Genomic DNA, 21365 nt, shown 5'->3' on the forward strand with positions numbered 1-21365 from the left:
TTGCTTACTTAGGATATATAAGGAACTAGCTGTAAGCGCCCGGGGCGGTTCCCATTTGCAGCTCCTACTGAGTACGGAGTCTTCGGACATCAGGGAACTCGCCCCTGCGCAGGTGAAACTGGCCAATAAAGTTACATCTATACCTACCTCTGAAAGTCTCTGACATTTGTTTTTTTTTTATTATACCCGGTGGATGCTTCATGTAGCAACTTCCACATCATGTTAACTGTAGAGTCTCGCTAATTTGCTCGTCACTGGCCATCAACTCAAGGAAGCAGGTAAGAAAAGGCAGACGCCAGAGCGCCGTGTTCACCCTTAAGCTAATGTAGTAATGAAGCCGTTATCTCCCCAACTTTGTTTTCCATATTCGCTTTGTTAAAGGGCACGATACCCCTCTGCCCAGGCCCTCCGCTGACTGGCCGTCTCACTGTGAGAAACAGTCAACAGCATCACTATGGTCTGCGGAGGCCCGTGGCCTTCTCACCTCTCTGAGCTCACACTGCTCCCCGCCCCCCAACTCACTCCGCCCTTCAGGACTCTTGTCTGTGGCTTAGACACAGAAAACATTCTTGTCTCTTTGACCAAACTCTAGCCAGGCTCTTTGGAGTCTTCTTCTTGAAGAACCTCAACTTTGGCCTATAAATATTTGAACAAACATGAACATAGTTTCTAACAGTTCAAGGTCACATCCGGAGGCTGACCGTAGCCCCCTTGTACTGCCTGCCTGAGAAAACTCAAGGCTGCCCAAATAAGTTACTATTTGTTCCAACCAACACTTGAAGATAGGGCCTCTGTCTCCCAGCCTCTGTGGCAGGAAAGAGCCCAACTTTGATAACACCAGATAACAAACCCAACAGGCTTCACCTGGACCAACCCACTTGTCATGTTTCGCTTCCCTAACTCGACGGAACCGCCACTTGGCTCCCTCCCTATTTCCTCATTCTCCCTGTGGAATGCCCAGTCACCTCTGCACAAACTGAAGCTGCGTTCAGTTCACACCAGACTCTGTTCCTTGTCGCTGATGAAAATCTGACCTTCCCATTTTAACTCACGGCCAGCTTTGTTTGTCTTTGACATTCCCCGCTACAGCCTAGGCTCCATGGCTCAGTTTTGTTTCTTACTGGCACAAAGTAAAGACTCATTAAAAACCTCCTGGGCATCGTTGATGGATCAATGATGGTACATGGGTTTTATCAGGCACACTTCCGGGAGGGATGGCATGTTTAAGCTTGTGGATGAAATATCATTCTTCACTCCTTAAAGACTTGGCAAATGACAGGTGGCTGAATATCACAGATCATGCCAGCCTTCTTAAACTTATACTCAATTTGCTTTTAATCTCAATAGTGCACCATCTGCTATATACTCAATATTATCCATAACCCTACCTGATGGCACACAGAGCACCGTGCTAATGAAAAATTACTGAAAAGTGCTAGCTTCCCAGGAGATGTCTATTGTTAATGGTTATTTTCTCCTCCCTCCCCTTTTTTTTCCATCCATAGTCCTGCTCCTGGGAACTTCCCTTCATCTCCAACTCCTCCAGTTCCTTTCTGGGTTTCCATCCTCAGGACTTCAGTGAAAGTGCTTTGGTGTGAATTCCAGTACCTTCCTTCAGATGTGACTCGATGATATCTCTTCAGCGTTTATTCTTTAGGGTCTCTTAAGTGATTGGACAGCAGCTATTAACCTTGCTCACCATACTCTTTCCCCCTTTTTCTTCTTTCTCTTCTTCTTTTTCTTTTTGTAAGCTGAGGCTTCTCACCACATTTCCAGGTGTCTACAAATGGTCCCATCTATGATCTGTCACTTCCAATAAGTGCTTTACAAGCAGCTACTATGGGTGAGGCACTACAGAGATTATAAAGATCTAGTGCTCAAATGCTGCACTCCGGAGAGTCTACCTTTGCCTTGGCCAGATGGCTCAGTTAGTTAAAGTGCACTCCGGAGAGTCTACCTTTGCCTTGGCCAGATGGCTCAGTTAGTTAAAGCGCCGTCCTGAAACCCAGAAATTGCAAGTTTGATCCCCAGTCAGGGCACATATAGGAACAGATCAATGTTTTTATCTTTTTATGTCTCTTCCTCTCTCTTTGACTTAAAATGTACTGCAAAGTGGTTGTTTTAATAATTATTTGTTGAGTAAAATGGTTATGTCTAAAAATTCTGGTGCTATCCAAGGCATAATAAACTGTCATGATTAAAACAATCAATAAGTCAAAGTTCTCCTTTAGAGCGATAGCCTCTCCCCATTGTTTTTTTTTTTTTCCTTCTATAGAGTATTTCCCATGGATATTATAACATCAACCACAGCAGCAAAACTAATAGATCTTGCTATTGTATCTGCAAAGCTGCCTATTTCCCAACATCCTTGTCGTTAACAGGGGCACCACGAACATTCTGATGCTGAGGTGCTTCTTAGCATCTCCAGTCCCCTTTCAAGGAGAGCCATGACCAGTCCATCACACACGGTTCCTGAGATCTCCCTCCCCTCTCATGTCTGTGATCACGGCTCTGGTCTGAGTGGAAACTCCAGTTTCCTCAGCCTACTTCTCCTCTGCTCTACAAGAAGGCATCGCAGACAGAAAAATGAAGAATGAAAACCTTTCAAATTGTATATTCATCTTTTACTCTCATCTTTATATGTTTTGGACAATGGATTTGAGTTTTGAGTTTCCAGTGAATTAGGTGTTTAAATCTTTTAGTTAAAAAGCAATCTAGGTGAAGGTATCAGAAGGTACAAACTTCCCGTTATCAGATAAATAAGTCCTGGGGATGTAATGAACAGCATGGTGACTATAATGAATAATGTTGTATTGCATCTTTGGAAAGTTGCTAAGAGAGTAGATGGATGTTAACTAAATTTATTGTGGTGATCATTTTGCCCTATATACAAATATCAAATCATTATGTTGTACATCTAAAACTAATACAATGTTGTATGTTAATTATAGCCCAAGAAAAACTTCCATCTCCATCTCTTGATCCTGTTATCTGAAAACCCTCTAGAGTCTAGACCCTAGACATTAGAGCAGGCATGGCCAACATACGGCCTGCGGGCTGGATCCGGCACGCGTAATGAGTTTATGTGGCCCACGATTAAATTTTTAATATTCTCCGCTACTTTAAAATCTCAGCTACTCAGAAGTGCAAGCGTCTTTGATTATTGGAAATTGAGATATTTAAGAAGATAGTGATACGTGGAAAAGAATTACGTGTGTGACTAATCTAGGTTTAACTTCCAATAATTGGTTGAATGGATTCGTGATACTTCTTTATTTTTTTTTTTTTAAATTCCATTATAAAGATTTACAACTTTTGTACTCATCTGTACTCAATATGAACTGTTTGACGTTTAGTGGCGATGTGAAACCCACATTCTTTTAGGCGGAGTTTGCCAGTGTGCACCCAAGGTCAAATAATTTGTTATTTTTGTGGTCAAGTGTGCCGAATCAAGTGGCATTGTAGCATAGACAATAGCTGCAGCTGATAACTGAAAACGTGTCCAGGCTGTTTGTAAAACGAAATAATTGTTTTATTTGCGATATAACCCCTTCAAGCTCATTTTATTAATTAAATATTGTTTTGATTGATTGCGATACAGTTTGGATATTTATATGATATGTAATTATATTTTTATTAAAATATTTTTATTAAAATAATATTGTATATTAAACATTTTTTCACTCACATTTATTCATAAACAAATTACATAATAAAATTTTGTTTACTTAAACAAATCATTTTTGTATTTAACATTTTTTAATTTTAATATTTCGTCCAGCTTGTGAAAAAAGTTTTCTTTCTCATCTAGCCTGGGGGCAAAAACTGTTGGCCACGCCTGCATTAGACACTAGAGGGCTTACAGATAAAGTCCCAGAAGCCGATGCACATGGGCACTCCTGAAGCAAAATACCCTGCGTAAGTGGCAGTTCTAAAGGCTCCCTCTCTCTTCAATCTTTCAGAGCTTCCACCTCCTATAAATAATATATAGTCAGGTTTACTAAAACAGGAAAGCAAGAGTAGGCTTTAAAGCAGGATGGAAGTTTCCATGGATGGAATTTTAAGACATGAGAGCAAAAAGACTCTGTCCTTAGAATAGTTGACAAGCCCAATGAAAGCTCCCCCTAGGGGTTGCTCCTCAAAGTGTGTGGTTCACGGGCCAGCAGCGCCAGCAAAACTGAGTTGTCCATTAGAAAATACAGAAGCTCCATCTGCACCCCAGACCCACCAAGTTTCCACAAGATCCCTGGTGATTCATAAGCACAGTGACATCTGAACAATGCTACATTAGATGATATAACATTGTCGCCTAAATCAGATGGCAACCCGGGCCTGTCAACAGGCCATTCCAGTTGGTTTGAGTCGTCCGTGGACGTACTGGAACATCGCTCCGACACCCATACAGACGAGAACGGTAGACTGGGTGCTTTGTGGTGTAGTTAACTGGAACTCTGGTCTTATCCTTCGTGCAGTGCCTTTGCTGCCTGCTGACTATTAACAGAGCAGTGAGGTGATAATGATGAAAACCGCAGCCTGGAATTAAGGGCACAGGGACCAGATGAGTCATATTGAGACACCTCCACCCCCGGTCCTCAGTAATACTTCAACACAGGTGAGAGGCTGCAAAAGTGAACATCAAGGGAAGCCTTGGAGGAAGAGAGCTCAAAGAGCAACAGTTAAAGGAAGTGTGAGCAGGAGACGGGAGGAGCGGCAGCCCAAAGGGGGCGGTGGGACAGGGACGTCTGCACACAGATTTCAATGTATGAGGTAGGTTTTTCCAGCACCAGGAAGTTCAAAACACCTTTTCTTCTTCTGCAGCTGCTTGGCAGCTGCCTGGTCCCTCCTGTGTGTTCCAGGCACAGGCAACTGGCCCACCTCGCCACTGCCTAGGGCCATGGACTAGTATCAGCTGCCTCAAGAGCAGCCATGCCAGTGAAAAACGACCAGTCTTGTTCTGGGTAATGACATGTGACCTCATGCCAACTCTAAACCCTTGCTGAGAAATGTGTAATCAGATCAGGCCAGAGGAATGCCATCCCACACCCTGGAAAGCCTCAGAAATCAAGTCATTACCTGGGAGAACATCACCCCAGACAGCCAGGGTACAGAGCAGGCTCACTACCACAGGGGTCCGCGTGGAAAGCCACACAGGCCCGAGCGGCTGTGTGAGGCTAGTTACTAATGTCCCTAAAGCAGGGGTCGGGAAACTTCTTTGCTGAGAGAGCCATGAACGCCACATATTTTAAAATGTAATTCTGTGAGAGCCAATACAACGACCTGTGTACGTTATACATTATCCAATAAAAATTTGGTGTTGTTCCGGAGGACAGCTGTGATTGGCTCCAGCCACCGCAACCATGAACATGAGCGGTAGGAAACGAATGGATTGTAATAAATGAGAATGTTTTATATTTTTAACGTTATTGTTTTTTTTTTTATTAAAGATTTGTCTGCGAACCAGATGCAGCCATCAAAATAGCCACATCTGGCTCGCAAGCCATAGGTTCCCGACCCCTCCCCTAAAGGAATGGGGAGGGCTGGTGAGATGTACTGATGGCCGAGTGGCAATAAAAGGAACCCAGGTAGCACCATGGTAACATGCACCCTATAGCTGGCGTGATGCTCGTTGGGAAGAAACTGGGTAGCCACCCCATCAACTGGGCGAAGGAGAAGAATGTCCGTCTTCATAGCCAAGACTTCTCCCTGGACTCTATATACTGCTCGAGCCATGAGCCCTGCTCCCTGTGACGCCCCCACATGTACCCGCACCCTGAACCTCGGCCAGGGACTTCCTTATCCTTGTTATTCCTACCTGTTGTTCCCTAGAAAAACTCCTCCTTCTCCTTCCTTCTCCAAAACTCCTTAATACCCCACACATCCACTTCATTATAGACAAGAGTTTTCCTATTCTGTATGATTTTCTTACCTCACCTCTTTTCTTCTTCCTCTGACAGGCACTTGGCTTTTCTCAGTGACCCTGGCATCCCAGAAACCCAAGAATGCCTCCCTTCGCTAATCCTCTGGTACACTGAAGCAATGGGTGATTTTGGCGTGTTTTCCTTTCTCCTCATCTCTTATCTAAGAACTATCTTCTCCACACCTACAGGCGTACATGCCAGCCGCCTGACTTGTCCCATGTAATGACTATAGCTGGGTGCAGGAATCACTATCTGGCCCAGGCTGTGTATTTGAAATTGGGATCCAAGGGCACTGGGGAGTCTCTGTTGGTTTGAACAAAAGATGTGTAGATTTAGGAGGCAGACATTTGCTTATAACAGTGGAGAAGTCTGATACATACAGGTGAATGGATGGATTATATTAGATAGACAGATAGATAGATGATAGATGATAGATAGATGATAGATAGATAAATAGATAGATCCCTGGGAGTAAAAGTAATGCCCTCCTTGGCCACAGACGACTTATCAGTTCCTGATTCTGGAACCTCATGATATACTCAACTCTATTTCCTGGTTTGGGGCTGTTCTTGTATCCTTATTTTTAAAAACTCTCTTCTTTCACTCAAATAAGAATGTTACTGGCTATGGAAATCAGTTCATTTGATCCAATCCCTGCTATCACAGTAATCTTCTCATTTATGTCTTACTGAATCTCTCCCACAAGTGTCACAGCAGGCTTCTTTAATTTCTTAATCTCACAGTCAGTATGTTATTAGCCCAAACTGACCTGTTTGGTTAGCATACGATGGTTATGTATTTGGGGGTTATGATGTATTACAATAAAGTAATATGAACGACTTAGATGTCCAAATGATTGTTAGTCCCACCCAAATTATCATATTGGGAGAAAATAAATGAATTTCCACAATGTGGCCACTAGCCCGGAATTTCTAGAATGCTACTTCAAACCTCCCACAACAGCAGTGTCCGAAAGGTAGATAGGATTTTTAGGAAGAGCTACAATTGGGTCGTAATCAGAGCAAGTGAACAAAACGAGGGATCATACATTTCAATCATGCAACTTTGTTAAACCTTGTTGTACCCAGCAGGATCATAACTGGAATAAACATACATGCTGCCAGTATGAAAACTGTAAAAGATAACATTCACTTGAAAACATAAGTTCTACTAACTGAATATATATTGATATATATATATATATAAAATCAGTCACATTCTTTATCATTATGATACATTTCTGTCACCTTTATCCAGGTATCTGGAACAAAAATCAAAGATTTGTAATGCTAGGGGTCTAATATATGTTTGTTATTGATGTTTAAGGTACTTAATTGCTATTCAGTAGAAAGACCTCTGAAGAAGGCTGCCAAACATCTAGGTGGGCTAAAACATACTTGAAGACAAAAGATTACAGACCAACATGGATGTCCGAATCATGGCCATACATTACACGTCACATACTTAAAATACATGAACCATTGATCCATAATTGAAGCATCAGCCCTATGATCTCCCTGCCCTCGCCAGTCCTGAGCTCTCAACATAGACAATGTACTCGTCTTTAAGTTGCAAGTTTCTTCCTGTTATGAAGGATAAGCAACAGTTACGTTTTCTTAAGTCTTCACAGAGGCATCGAGAAACTGCCAAGTAAGCTATATAAATGTCAAGTTTTAGCCGATAGGTCACAAGGCGAGCTAGGTCTCAGAAACTTTTCGAAGGCAAGCTGGCGCAACCCACTTTTTTGTGCATATTTCAGCTGGTGTGATCAAAGATAATGAGTCACCCGGGACGGTATTTTAAAAACACTAAAGTGGCTTCAGTGTTTTTTTCCCCATGAGCTTCACTGTAACTGAAACTACACTTGTACTTTGAGATGAGATGAATTATACACCTGACTCCAAGACTGAGTGGTCTTAGGTCAAAAGGGCGCACCTCAGTAAGGACAGCTGGAGTGTGCTAGCCTATAAATACCGGACTTCAGAAGCCCATCACGGTTAGTCCCAATTCGTTGTTTACACTAGAATTCTAATGTGTTGGGTGTATTTTGAACTAGATAGGCAATTTAAGGCAGGGGCCTTAAAAAGACCTTCTGGTAAAAGGAGATGTTTATTCTGATGGTTTCTCTCATTCTGGTACTCGTACAGTATGTCGTGATTTCCTCCCTGTTGATGGGGATCCATTCAGTGGCTTTCCATGAGGAGTGATGGACATGCACTAAGGTAGGGTGCAGTATGGGAAAGAGTATGAGCTTTGAAACCGTAAGGATTGCAGTTTGGGTTCAACTATTTCCCTACCTGTGGGACTTGGATGGGTTACTCCATTTTTCCAAAGCCAGGTTCCTTATCTAAAAGGGACACAGAGCTGTGTCACGGGGTTGCCATAAAGATGAAATGTGATTGCGTGTGTAAGCAATGCAGCAGTGGATTGGCGTGAGACTGCACCTCCTTCTAGCCCCTCTCACTACACTCCTGTATCCAACACCCAACACTGGGACTCCAAGGAGGCTGGAGAGTTCCTGTGACTTGGATTCTGTCAATACTAGTGTGAGGCTGGACTGACATTTACCAACTCCCTTTCACAGTCTTCTATACGTCATAAAGCGAGGTTTGCTCCATACCTCCAAAGAAGCGCTAATTATCTCATGACTGGTTCTTTACAAACATACTAGTTTTTTGTTGTTGTTGTTGTTGTTTTTAAGCAGAAGGGAGAGAGAGGGAGAGAGACAGGAAAGAAAAGACATAAGAAGCATTAGCTCATAGTTGCGGCACTTCAACTGTTCATTGATTGTTTCTCATATATGCCTTGATGGGGGTGCAGGGGGGCTCACGCCAAGCCAGTGACCCCTTATTCAAGCCAGCAGCCTTGGGCTTAAGCCAGTGACCTTGGACTTCAAGCCAGCAACCTTTGGGCTCAAGCCAGCGACCATGGGATCATGTTGATGAACCCACAGTCAAGCCGGCAACATCAGGGTTTTGAACCTGGGATCTCAGTGGCCCAGGCTGATGCTCCATCCACTGTGCCACCACCACTTGGGCTGGTTAGTTGTCTTTTAAATTTTAAAACATTTAGGAATAATAGCTTTTACTCAATCTTCCATTTATATCTTCTGTCACTTTGCCTAATTTTGGATTTATAGATACTTGATATCAAAAGAACTGACTTAAATAATTTATGCATTAATTTTGTGAATATCTAGTAAGTACCTAGTGTATATCAGGCCCTGCCTTAGGAACTGAGGATACAAAAATAAATAAATCATACTTTCTGACTTCAATGATTTTACAATGCAAGGAAGGAGACCAACCCATGCACAATGTGAATATGCTATAGTGAGTCCCATAACAGCAGTGTGCAAAAGGTACCACCATTTACATGGTGCTTTAAAGTTTCACAGAAGAACTCTGTGAGCTAGGTACGACTGTTTCTAACCACGTCCAGGCCAGACAGAGGAAAACAAGCAGGAAAGAGAGGGAGTGTAAGTTGACCAAGATCACACAGATAAGGACTAGGATTCTGTGTCCCAAATCGGAGTGGTCTGCGTTCTTTCCCTCACTGTCTCTGTGTCCATGCTGGAAGACACTAGGACATACCCCTCTCAAGCTTGCATGTGCATTACAAATGTCACCTAGATGGTGTCTCCCAGGAAACAGACACAGGAGCCTCCCATTCTCTGGCCTTGGCCCAGCACCTGAATCTCCCTCCTCTCCCCTCTCCCACAGGAACCTTGCCGAGAGCCAAACAAATGGCTGGGCTTTTTCTGATGGTACCGGATTGTTTCAATCATCGGTGCTTTTCATATACTGTTTTTTTTCCCCCAAGTACTACCTCCTCCACCAAATCCATCTTCCTGGTCCTCCTTTTGCAGGGAGATAGCACAGCTTTCACCTCTTCCAGGAAGCCCTCCCTGATTACCCTCCCCCAAGCTATTTCCTATAGCTGTGTCTCCTGGGTTCTCCCCCAGACCCAGGACAGGGCACAAGTCCTAGCAGAGACTATATTGCACTGTAGTTTTCCATTTATTTACCTGTCTTCCTCCCACTAGACTGTGAGTTCCTCAAGGATGTGATTGCGGTCTCTGTGTTTAGCTCATTAGCTGTTTGTTAGTTGAATAAATGAATTAAAAACTGGAGATATGCTCCCTCACCTAGTGTACCCCTACAGTCCTGGAGCTCAAAGTCAATCTTGGCTTCACTGTCAGTCTCAGAGCTACTATTGAACTACTGACGCAAACTAGAGCGTGCCCAGGTCAGGTATAATCAGCAAGTTGTGTACCCTCTAAAAAGAACAAGAACAATCATCATCATCATTGTCGTCATCATCATCATCATCATCAGCCATTTATTTAGCATAATCATGGCAAATGACAATAACCTAGATCACGAGACGAGCTGCTGTATCTGGCTGCCACGCTTTTTCTTCTTTGAGTCTTGCCCCTTGCCCCCGCCCCAAACTGCAGAATCAAATCCTGTAACCTCTGTACACCCAGTCCCTAAAACAGTGACTGGCACATAGTAGCCTTCACCTCTATAAAGACCAGTTGAATGAATGAATGTATGAATGAATGCATGAGTGGAAATTTTCCTGGCTCAGTCCCTTCTAAGCGGCCATATTGGTACCGTGTGATGATCTCTAAGCCACAACTGGTTGGAGTTTGGATGGGTAACATCAGATCGAGAGCAGACAAGCCACAGCCTTCATTATGACCTCTGACCTGCTGTGAAAAGTTGGCTTCAATCAGATCTTTTCTAGGCAATTTGAAGTAAAAAATACAAAGAAAACTTTCCCAGTAGATGGAGGGACAAGAGCTAAGAAGAAGCGAAGGTAGGCATGGGGTAGCACAGGCAGAAGCCAGGTGTGGAGTTTGTGAGTAGATGGATGAGGAAACTGTTCAGGGAAATCTGTTCAGATCGGAAGCCGGTCAAAGAGAAGCTCGGTGTCAGGTGGGATCGTGCCATTCTTCAGAAAGCGCAAGAGAAAGAAAGGGAGCTAGGCCTTAGGTCTCTCAGTTCCTGACAACTTCATGGTTTTAGCCCCAGATAAAGTGCAACCTGACCTCACAGGTACATCCTTATTCAACGGGAGATGATTTTTTAGGGTTCCGGCCTCTGCTATAGAGTACCAGCTGAAGGTGAGCTTTAAAATGTGCCCACCTCAGGTCAAAACCAGCATCAGCTTCTCTGGGTGCCTTAGTGAGAATTAGATAAAAGGCAGCCCTTCTGAGATGAAGCCAGACCAGTGCTGGGCTCCTAGCTGGCTAGAAGTCAAAGGCCTTTTGGCAAAGAGAAAGGTTCCCTCCCTGGGGGAGGGGGAGGGCGTGCATGTCCAGACCAGGGTGCACGGCTGGCCCGCTGGGCACAGGCTGGATTGGAGCCCCCCTGTGGGCGCTGCCTGGGGGATTTCTGCACTCCTGGCAGGGGGGCTTTGCTCTTCAGTGAGCAGGCACTGACAGAAAATAAACTTAGAGCCAGATGGTCTTTGTTTGGTAAAAACCACAATGAGTTAAGCAAATGGAAAGTGAGCAGGCATCCATTGTCCCCAGCTTAGGGCAGCTCCAGCCCAGCTGTGACTGGGGTCCCTTGGGACCCAGACACCCTGGCACAGCATTGTGCTTTGAAAACAATGGCCAATCATGCAAGCATCGACTCCAAGAGCTATATAACCTTGGAGGTCATTGGGAGGCACACGGGGAGCACCAGCAAGGTATGGACAAGCAAGGACCCCCTCAGTGGGACAGGTGACCATCAACTGCAGAGCCGGTCTTGGACAGCAGCATCTTATGGCAGTGGCTAAAGAGCAGTGGGTAAGGAATGACAGAACATCCAAGTTTGCTAGATCTCTTACTTCCTTGTCACCAGGCACACCAGAGATGACAGATTGCAGAATAAGATACAGGATTTGCAGTTACCCACACACCTATGTATACCAGAGCAAATGCATGCTGGAGAGATGGATCAGGTACCAAACATTATACAACAAGCGAATAATGTTTTCCATTCATCCATACCTCTCTTTTGTGAGATGGCTCAAATAGTTCTCTGCTCTATGCAGCCCAACATGCAAGACTAAGAGTCATCACTTGAAGACAGCACATACCTCTCGGCTCTCCCTACGGCCTGACATGTCCAGTACAGTGCCTGGCATACAGTGGGTCACAGTCAGCACCTGCTGAAAGCTTACAACAGAAATACGCCCTGGACTGTGTCCTAAGGGTCTTTACTCACCGACATGGGGCTTATCAGAAGGGGCACATCAGAACCCACTGAATATACTAAAGTCTCTGACAGCAGTAAAGGTTGGTCTGACAATCAAGAAAATACCTGTCCATATGCCACCAAAAGCTTATTTCAGGATTTATTTTTTTAATGATAAAATATCACTATTATTTACAAATAAATATTATAATTTTAAAATCCAGAACTTTTGTTGAGTTACAGATCTGTGAATTCAAAAACCATAAAGCAAAATCAATCTGGGCTTTTATTTTTTATTATTTTTTAATTTATTACTTGATTTTTTCTTTTTTTTAGAACAAGAGGAGGGGGAGCCGGAGGGAGGAAGAGAGAGAAAGAGAGAGAGACAAACATGGATTTGTTATTCCACCTATTTATGCATACATTGGTTAATTCTTATATGTGCCTTGATTGGGGATCAAACCTACAACTTTGGTGTATGGGGATGATGCTCTAACCAACTGAGCTACTCAGCTAGGGCAATATGGGTTTTTAGAAAGCAAAAAAATTCTCAGTGTTTTACAAGCTCAATGAAAGGGCTTATTTATTATCCATTGCAATGTTATTTAAGCAGAGGCGGATTAAGGTCAGTTGAGGCCCCGAGTGTAGAAGAAAATACTGGGCCCCTTAAAAAAAGAGAGAGACAACAAAAACTAGTTTGAAAGTAAATAGCTTTATATTAAAAAGAGAGAGAGAGAGAGAGACAGGGAAAATAAAAAATACATGTTAACCATATTTTTAAATAAATAAACAATATTATGTACTATTAATGTTAAAATTGCACATATGAAACCAAACTTGGTGTCCTTAGAAAAAAGTGTGAAGTTGGGGTTTTGCGGGGCCCTTCAGAAGTCAGGGCCCGGGGCATGCGCCCAGTGCGCCCGCCGTTAAATCTGCCTCTGTATTTAAATGACATTTTAAAAATGCACTACATGAAAATATTTGGTTTTCTTCCCAGTTTTTGAATGGATTTTAAAATACAAAACAATATATAGCCCTGGCCGGTTGGCTCAGCGGTAGAGCCTCGGCCTGGCGTGCGGGGGACCCGGGTTCGATTCCCGGCCAGGGCACATAGGAGAAGCGCCCATTTGCTTCTCCACCCCTCCCCCTCTCCTTCCTCTCTGTCTCTCTCTTCCCCTCCCGCAGCCAAGGCTCCATTGGAGCAAAGATGGCCCGGGCGCTGGGGATGGCTCTGTGGCCTCTGCCCCAGGCGCTAGAGTGGCTCTGGTTGCGGCAGAGCAACGCCCTGGAGGGGCAGAGCATCGCCCCCTGGTGGGCAGAGCATCGCCCCTGGTGGGCGTGCCGGGTGGATCCCGGTCAGGCGCATGTGGGAGTCTGTCTGATTGTCTCTCCCCGTTTCCACCTTCAGAAAAAAACAAACAAACAAAACAAACAAACAAAAAAACAATATATAGATTTTTTTTCCTGACATCACACATGCATATTTATCATGCAAAAAACCCCAAACTGCTCACATCACAAGTTAAATAAAAGCCACTGGAGTCTGGGCTGCTCTTCTGGACAAGAGTCTCACTAGAGAGCACAGATGGGGAAAGCGGTTCTCTTAGGATAGCGCCACAGCATCAACACAGTGCAAGCAGAGAGCAGGTCTTTAAGAATTATGTCTCATATTTGGATGACTCTTCCTGCTCTAGCAGGCAAAATTTTCAAGGTCAAGTTTCAAGCTTTTAGGTATTCTTTCATGGGAGACAGGGAGAGAGGAGGCTGCGTTGGGAGGTGCCGCGACGGCTGGGGGCAGCGGGCAGGGCATGGTCTTTACCAGCCTCTGGAGAACATCTTCAGTCTTCCCTACCTTCCCCTCCTCTGCTCCCTCCCGGACACGCCTCAGTGCAAAATGTGACACCCCTTCCCCCCTCATTACTCTCCTAAGGACACACACCAGGTAGTTAACTCATTATTAGAAATGAACCCTTAGGAGAAACTTGTTGACAAGAAGGCTGGAATCAAGACACAGGAGTGAGAAAAGCTGTTTGGCAGCTGGCTGGAGTAGGAGAAAGTACCAGTAAGGATGTGAGAAGGTACTAAACCAAAATCCTCAACAGCACCCGTGCCCACGCCCACCCTGGCCACAGCAACACAGCACATGCTGACATATATGCCACAACACAGTGGTTCTCAGACTTTGCTACACATGAGACTCCCTTAATGCCAGGCTGCACCTGATGCCAATTAAATCAGAATCCCTGGGGGTGGGACCCAGACATAAATGGTTTGGTTGTGGTTGTGGGGGTTTTTTTGTGTGTGGTTTTTTTTAACTTCCCAAGTGACTCTTCCGTGTAACCAGAGCCATGCTTCTCCAGTGTGAACGTGACTAAGAACCAGCTGGGGGCCTTATGAAAAGCAGATTAGGATTGAGCTGGTCTGGGGTAGGGTCTGAGATGCTGAGATGAGGCGGGTCTGGGGCCAGTCTAGCTGTGGCCACTGCCCACTGCCCACGTGTGTGTGTCCACAGCTTCTGCAGAGGGTCTGGAATTTAGGCTGCCTTCCCCCAGGCCAAGGAATGTTTTCATAAGGTGGTGTAACCTTCCAATTGTGCCTCTAGGACAATTCCATTATCCCAGCTGTCATCTGGCTGAATCTCATCCATTCCCCATGGCTGCAGAGGCTACAGTACTCTGGGAAAACACTCTGTATCCATGAGGGACCAGATCACTTTTTTTCTGACTCTAAGAAATGCAGGGAACTACTGGTCACGATTAGCCTGCTCTTAAAGAAATCCGAGGCTCAGATCTGAAAGTGGAACACAGTCATGTGGGAGAAAATCACTCTTTTACACATGGGCCAGCACCCTAGGGCACAGGGGACAATTTCGCTGAAAGTTGTCACTTCCCATTGTCTTTTAAGAGCATGCATAAGACACAAAGTTCTGGGAAAGAAAATATTGCTATAAAATGAAGCCCACAGTTCACATTAACTACACTTTGCACACTCACATTTAAAAGGCTTTTAATGCCCTTTCTCTGCATATGTGCCTTAATTTCTCTTTATGAAAACAGAAAATGGTGATGCAAGCTATTCTTACTTTATCTACAATCACCAACTAAACTAATTTTCAGTTGTCTCTTTAGAGTCATCTGAACAGTTAACTTTTGCAAAAATCAATCAAGATTATCCACAGGTCAGGTACAGTTTGGCCACAAAAAAGTGAGAGGTAAAATACGTTCCATTCAATGCTTTCCACAATTGAATTCGACAGAAGAACTTTACACAAATCCCATAACCTACGTCCCATCACCTATATTGAACAATTTTAACCAGCTTTATCCAATGTGATCTGCAAAGTCAGATCATCAATAGTTCTTTCAATGTTTTCTAAGTATACACATTGTGCAGCAAAAACAATATTACAAGAATAAGAACACGGGCCTTTGGTGGAAAACAGAACTAGCTAGCAGGAATGGAGTCAGAGACGCAGGAATGGAGTCCGAGACACGGAAATGGGCCTTTTTGGACCAGGAAACTCAGATTCAGTAGAAGTGAGGTTGAGTTAGAGCTTAAAGGCTTGAGTCAAGAGCAAGAAAGGGATCATGGGAGCCATACTGCCCAGGTGCACCATGGCAAGGGCCTTTCACTGCTGTGGGTACTTTGGATGTTAGTTTTGTTTCCAACTTCCAGCTCCCATGTATCCACCCTAGACTGAAAATAAGAAAGCAATCTGTGGGAACTTAACAAATCTGGTGGACCTTTAAAAATAGTTTTGCAGTACTTGGGACAGTGCTTTGTTTCAAAGCATTTAAAAATGATTATTTAATCCTCATAACCTCCCCATGTGGTAGTTCCACACTCCCATTCCCACTTTAAATACCGAGATGTGAGAGACAAGGTTAAGCGACGCACCCACGTTACACGGCGCCGCGCGGCCAGCACCCGCTGAGCTCCTGGTTCTGCGGGTCCCGGTGCACAGAGCGGCCCCCAGGACCGGCCCCCAGGACCGGGTGCACACCGCGCAAGGGAGAGCCCCGGCGCCAGGCCAGGGCTTCATCCAAAAATAGTGAAGGGCTGGATGAACCCACAGGCCGGCCAAACTCTCAGCACCACCTGCACGGGTTTATATCGGGAGGAAAACCGCACACCCGAGCCCCCTGACCTGCAACCTGTCCCCCGCCACCACCGCCAACCGCGCTTTATTTCAGAAGCGGGAGCGGCTGCGAGGGCATTGAAGACCTGCCCTGGCCCAGTCCCCGAAGTGCGAGGACCGCACCCTTCCGAGGGACAGAGTCGCGCTCAAGCCCGAGAGAGGTTTCCTCTTCCTGATGGCCAAGCCCGAGAGGCAGAGCAGCGGGGCCGGGCACCGCACAGCCGGCGCGCGCGCCCCGAGCGCGGGCGGTCCGCTCGCCCGGACACGCGGCCCTCGGCGCCCCGGCTGCAGCCCCCAGCCTGCGGGACCCGCGCCGAGGACGCCCCGGGCAGCAGCCCGCTTCCAGCATCTCCGGCCGAAGGCACCGAGCGGCGGGCAGCCCGGGAGGAGTGGGGGGAGCTCGGCTTCTCCTCCCCCTGCCGCCCCCAGCGCCCCACCCGCGCCCCCAGCCTGCGGGACCCGCGCCGGGGACGCCCCGGGCTGCAGCCCAGCCCTCGCCGCCACCTGTCCGCGCCCGCCCTCCCCGCGCCCCCCGGCGCCCCGAGCCGCCCTACCTGAGCCGGAGATGTGGACCCGGAGCGGGCGGCCCCTGCTGGAGCACGACGACAGGTCGCTCTGGGAGCGGCCGCGGGGGCTCGGGTCCCCCGGCAGCCTGCGCAGGGCCCGCGCCGGGGCGGGCGCCTCGGGCTCGGAGGCTCCGGCCGCCACCTGCCCGCCCGGCTCCCCCGGGGGCTCGGCCATCGGCGCCTCGGGCTGGCGGCCGGAGCGCGGGGCGGGGTGGGCGCCGGGGGGCTGCGCTGCCGGGCGCGCCGCGACCCCGAGGCAGCGCGAAGGGCGGGGAGGCTGGACGCCGGGCGCCGAGAAGCCGGGCGGGAGGGCGGGAGGAGGAAGAGGACAGAAAAGTTTGCACAGGAAGGAGCCGCCTACAGCCTGTTCTCGCTCCCGCCGGCGAAAGCCGCAGGGCACGGAGCTGGGCCGCCCTCGGTGCCTGCGAACCTGCCCGTCCGCTCCTCCCCCAAGGTCCGGGCGCTGCTCTCTGCAGGATGGCAGCAGTGGGGTCCCCTCTGGCTGTCACCCGGCCTGGACAGCAGATAAACAGGGTCTAGGCTTCAGGAGCTGGGATCAGGGTCAGGGTTAACAATACCACTTCCTTTTTTGGGGGTGGGGGGTGGGAGGGCGAACAAAGAATGCCGTGCCCTGTACACACACCTGAGCCCCCCACCCCAGCTCTCCGTTATGAAACAGAGATGATCATACCCAGTTTACAGGTGGGACTGATACTGGGCCAGTTTGCAGGGCCGAGGGGCTGGTGGGCTAGTGGCAGATCCCGGAGCGTCTTAAGTCAAGTCCGATGACCTTCCCCCATCACCCCTTGCCTGAAGTCCTTCTCTCCCTCTCGCTGTTGCCCACATCCCTAGATTTCTGTCTGCTGGGTAGACTCGAAGGTCATATTTAAAAGGCTTGCCTTCTGAGAACGGAATATATAACACAGAATTGACTGCCGTCTGAGCCCATGCATGCCTTCTAACCAAGGACTGGTCCCCCAGCCGAGCTGCTTGGGAACATCGTTGACACCATGCCTCAGAGGGCTTTGCAAAACGGGCAGCCAGGATTTTGCTGATTCAGCTGGTGATCTCACATCCTAAACTCTTATCAGTTTCATGATTAGACCCCCAAGTTAGGGCTTGTGCAAAATCAAAAGGCTGAAAATATGGCTCAGGAGTCACCATTCCTGAACAGCTCAAGGCAAAGAAGGGACGTCCCTGAGTTCAAGTGCAGGCCATGGACAGGTAGCAGGAAGAGATTGGGGGGGGGGGGCAGTGTTAGCAGTTACTTTTATTGACACACGTGCCCATAGTCTAAGTGCCATGTGGACACTTTGTTTAGTGCAGGGGTTGGGAACCTTTTTGGCTGAGAGAGCCATGAACGCCACATATTTTAAAATGTAATTCCGTGAGAGCCGTACAACGACCCGTGTACATTATGCATTATCCAATAAAAATTTGGTGTTGTCCCAGAGGACAGCTGTGATTGGCTCCAGCCACCCGCAACCATGAACATGAGCAGTAAGAAATGAATAGAATGTAATACATGAGAATGTTTTATATTTTTAACATTATTTTTTTTATTAAAGATTTGTCTGCGAGCCAGATGCAGCCATCAAAAGAGCCACATCTGGCTCGCGAGCCATAGATTCCTGACCCCTGCTTTAGTAAGAAAAATAAAAATAAGGTACAAGCTAGAGAGGTACATTAGGACCCACCGAGGCCTTTGCAGCAACTGGGACATCATAACAATAGCTCACACTTGATGATTCAAAAGGGCTTTTACCTGCAATTGTCATAGCAACTCTGTGGGGTACCTGGGAAGGATGTTCCAGTTTTGCTGTGAAAAGTGTCCAGATACAGGCCCATTTGCACAGTCAGCCATGCTTGCCTGGTCCTGCCAGGCCGTATTTTCAGCTTTCCCACCTTTTACATTTTACACTCCTCCAAACGTTACTTCACTCTTTGCTATCTTGCGTTGGTTAGGACAGGAAAAAGATGTGTGTGCTTCACTGCCTCAACAGCCATTGTTTTAGTAGTTAGGTCACTGATAGGGTTGAACAGACCCTTAGGTGGATTTTCCACTTTCCCCGAGTAATCGACATCAGAATACAATGGTCTCTCATCGACATCAGAATACAATGGTCTCTCTCGTCACCACGGGCTCTCCTGTGTTTTCCCTGAGGATGCTATCTGCACTCCTAGGTCCACTTCCTCAGCAGTGACTGCCCCACACTTGCAGGCTGCCTTCTCTCCAGAGGACAAATCTCTGTTTCCTGCACACAGGTCTCACCCCAAGTTTCTTCTCCTATTGCTTTCAATATGAGTGCTCCCACCACCCTCCAGGCTTCCTGCTTCTCGCTCCTCTGGTTTATTCTCCTTGCCATCTCTTCTGAATATAAATAAGTAATTAAGTATTTCAGTACACACGAAGTTTCCCCTGGCTCTTATTCAGTTATTCAGCACTTTGTCATTTCAATTTTTATTCACTAAATACATATCTAGGTGCTCCATGCCCTCAAGGATCCCCTAACCATGTACTTCTTCATTCATTTTTCCTTCACAGTCAAGCTTCAGATAGAGCAGCATGCACTTCCTAGCCCCTTGTTCCTCTAGTTCCCCTTCTCTATTTATTCTCTTATTCATTCTTCGACCCCCACTACCACAAGGAATTGTTTTAGCTAAATAACTTTTGAGCACTTAGTTGCCAAATGTACTGGAGATCTCTCAGGTCTGGCTTAATCTGGCCCCGCTGAGACTTTGGACCCCCTTGACCCCCTTGCTTCCCTGGTTTCTGGGACACTCATCTCACTAGGTGTTTCTCTAGCTTCTCTGCCTCCTTGTTACTCACCTCTCTGGATCCCTTATCTCCATCTGTTCTTACCGAATACCCCGGGGGTCCAGCATCAGCCCTCTTTTGTTCATATATATATATATATATTTTATTTATTTTTCCCCCTAGGAAATCTCACTGTTAGGTTTTTTTTTTCATTTTTCTGAAGCTGGAAACAGGGAGAGACAGTCAGACAGACTCCCGCATGCGCCCGACCGGGATCCACCCGGCACGCCCACCATGGGGCCACGCTCTGCCCACCAGGGGGCGATGCTCTGCCCATCCTGGGTGTCGCCATATTGCGACCAGAGCCACTCTAGCGCCTGAGGCAGAGGCCACAGAGCCATCCCCAGCGCCCGGGCCATCTTTGCTCCAATGGAGCCTTGGCTGCGGGAGGGGAAGAGAGAGACAGAGAGGAAAGCGCGGCGGAGGGGTGGAGAAGCAAATGGGCGCTTCTCCTGTGTGCCCTGGCTGGGAATCGAACCCGGGTCCTCCGCACGCTAGGCCGACGCTCTACCGCTGAGCCAACTGGCCAGGGCCCTCACTGTTAGTTTTGAACTATGCACAGATGCCTCCCCAATCTCTCCCTGCAGCCCAGACTTCTCTCCTGGTCTCTAGGTTCCGATATCCAGCCGCCTACTGGGCTTCTCTTCGTGAGGTTTCCTGACACTTGGCAGTCAGCGTTCCCAGGGCTGAATGCCTTCTTCTCCTCTGCGAACCTTTTCTGCTCATTCTCCATCTGAAATGAGCATCTTCAGGGTCAGTTTCCTCCCTGCTCTTTCGCTGCCATTTCTTCAGCTTGAACCTTTTTCCCATTTCCTCCTACAGAGACGGACCGGCCTCTAGGCTCACTTCCTTTCACTGGGCCTGCGTGGCATTCCCAGAATAATCTTTCCAAAATGCTCCCAAGACTTTGCTTCTTTTCCACTTACTTCGTTCACTTCAGAGCAAGTACCCATGACACCTACTCAAGGGTGTATTCCTCAGTCTGGCATGTAAGGACTTCTCTACCCTGCCCCTGACTCTCCTTGCTGCTCTAGCTCATACCCTGCCTTCTGGCACGCACAGGTGTTTGTAGTTTCCTGCCCCTCTTCTCACGGGACCTTTGCCCTCCCCCTCCCTCTGCCTGCACCATAGTTTCTCACCTTTCATTGCTAACTGACCGGCTGTCACTCATCCTTCCAGCCTCAGGTCAAGTGTCTCACCATGAAACTCTCCTGATACCTTCCAACCTCAGAGCCAGGCAAGCCCCCCCCCCCCAACAGTGCCATAATGTCCCATGCGCATCTCTGTTACGTCACTTTTCAGACCAGATTGTAGTTGTTGGGATGCTAACCTGTCTGCTACTCCCTGTGGGAGGAAGTACCCAAATTGGCCTTTGTTCTCCCAGCACTTTTGTGTGTTGAATGAATGGATCAATGAATAAAGTCTCTTTGGGGAGGCAGACATTAACAAATAATTACCTGGCAATTTGTGGCAAGTGGCAAAACTGACATATACATAGAAATCACTATGGAAACCCAGAGGAGCAAGCACCTAACTTGCCGCCAGCCGTGAAAGATCTGGGAAGGCTTCCCAGAGGAAGTGGCATCTGACATGCAAAGACACCCCAGGCTGAGTGAAGGTATCTGCAAGCACACAGAGGTTTAAAGTGCGGTTCCTCAGGACACTGGACTATGTGGTTGGAAAAGAGACATCCACAGGACAGGGAAGGAGTAGCTAAATTTTGAGTGTGAA

At 47.1% G+C, this 21365-nt stretch overlaps 1 protein-coding gene across 2 annotated transcripts in view; it reads right to left on the minus strand.

The window, feature by feature from the left end:
• Positions 1-17055, minus strand: part of PHACTR2 (phosphatase and actin regulator 2) — a 245767-nt gene extending 228712 nt beyond the window's left edge. For both annotated transcript variants that reach the window (XM_066373084.1, XM_066373081.1), the window contains exon 1: positions 16805-17055. In XM_066373084.1, coding sequence (XP_066229181.1) covers positions 16805-16991 — 187 coding nt within the window. In that variant the 5' untranslated portion in view covers positions 16992-17055. The remainder of the gene's footprint in view (positions 1-16804) is intronic.
• Between the last annotated feature and the right edge of the window lie 4310 nt (positions 17056-21365).

This window comes from Saccopteryx leptura, chromosome 3 (assembly GCF_036850995.1).
Source record: "Saccopteryx leptura isolate mSacLep1 chromosome 3, mSacLep1_pri_phased_curated, whole genome shotgun sequence".
Classification (NCBI taxonomy): domain Eukaryota; kingdom Metazoa; phylum Chordata; class Mammalia; order Chiroptera; family Emballonuridae; genus Saccopteryx; species Saccopteryx leptura.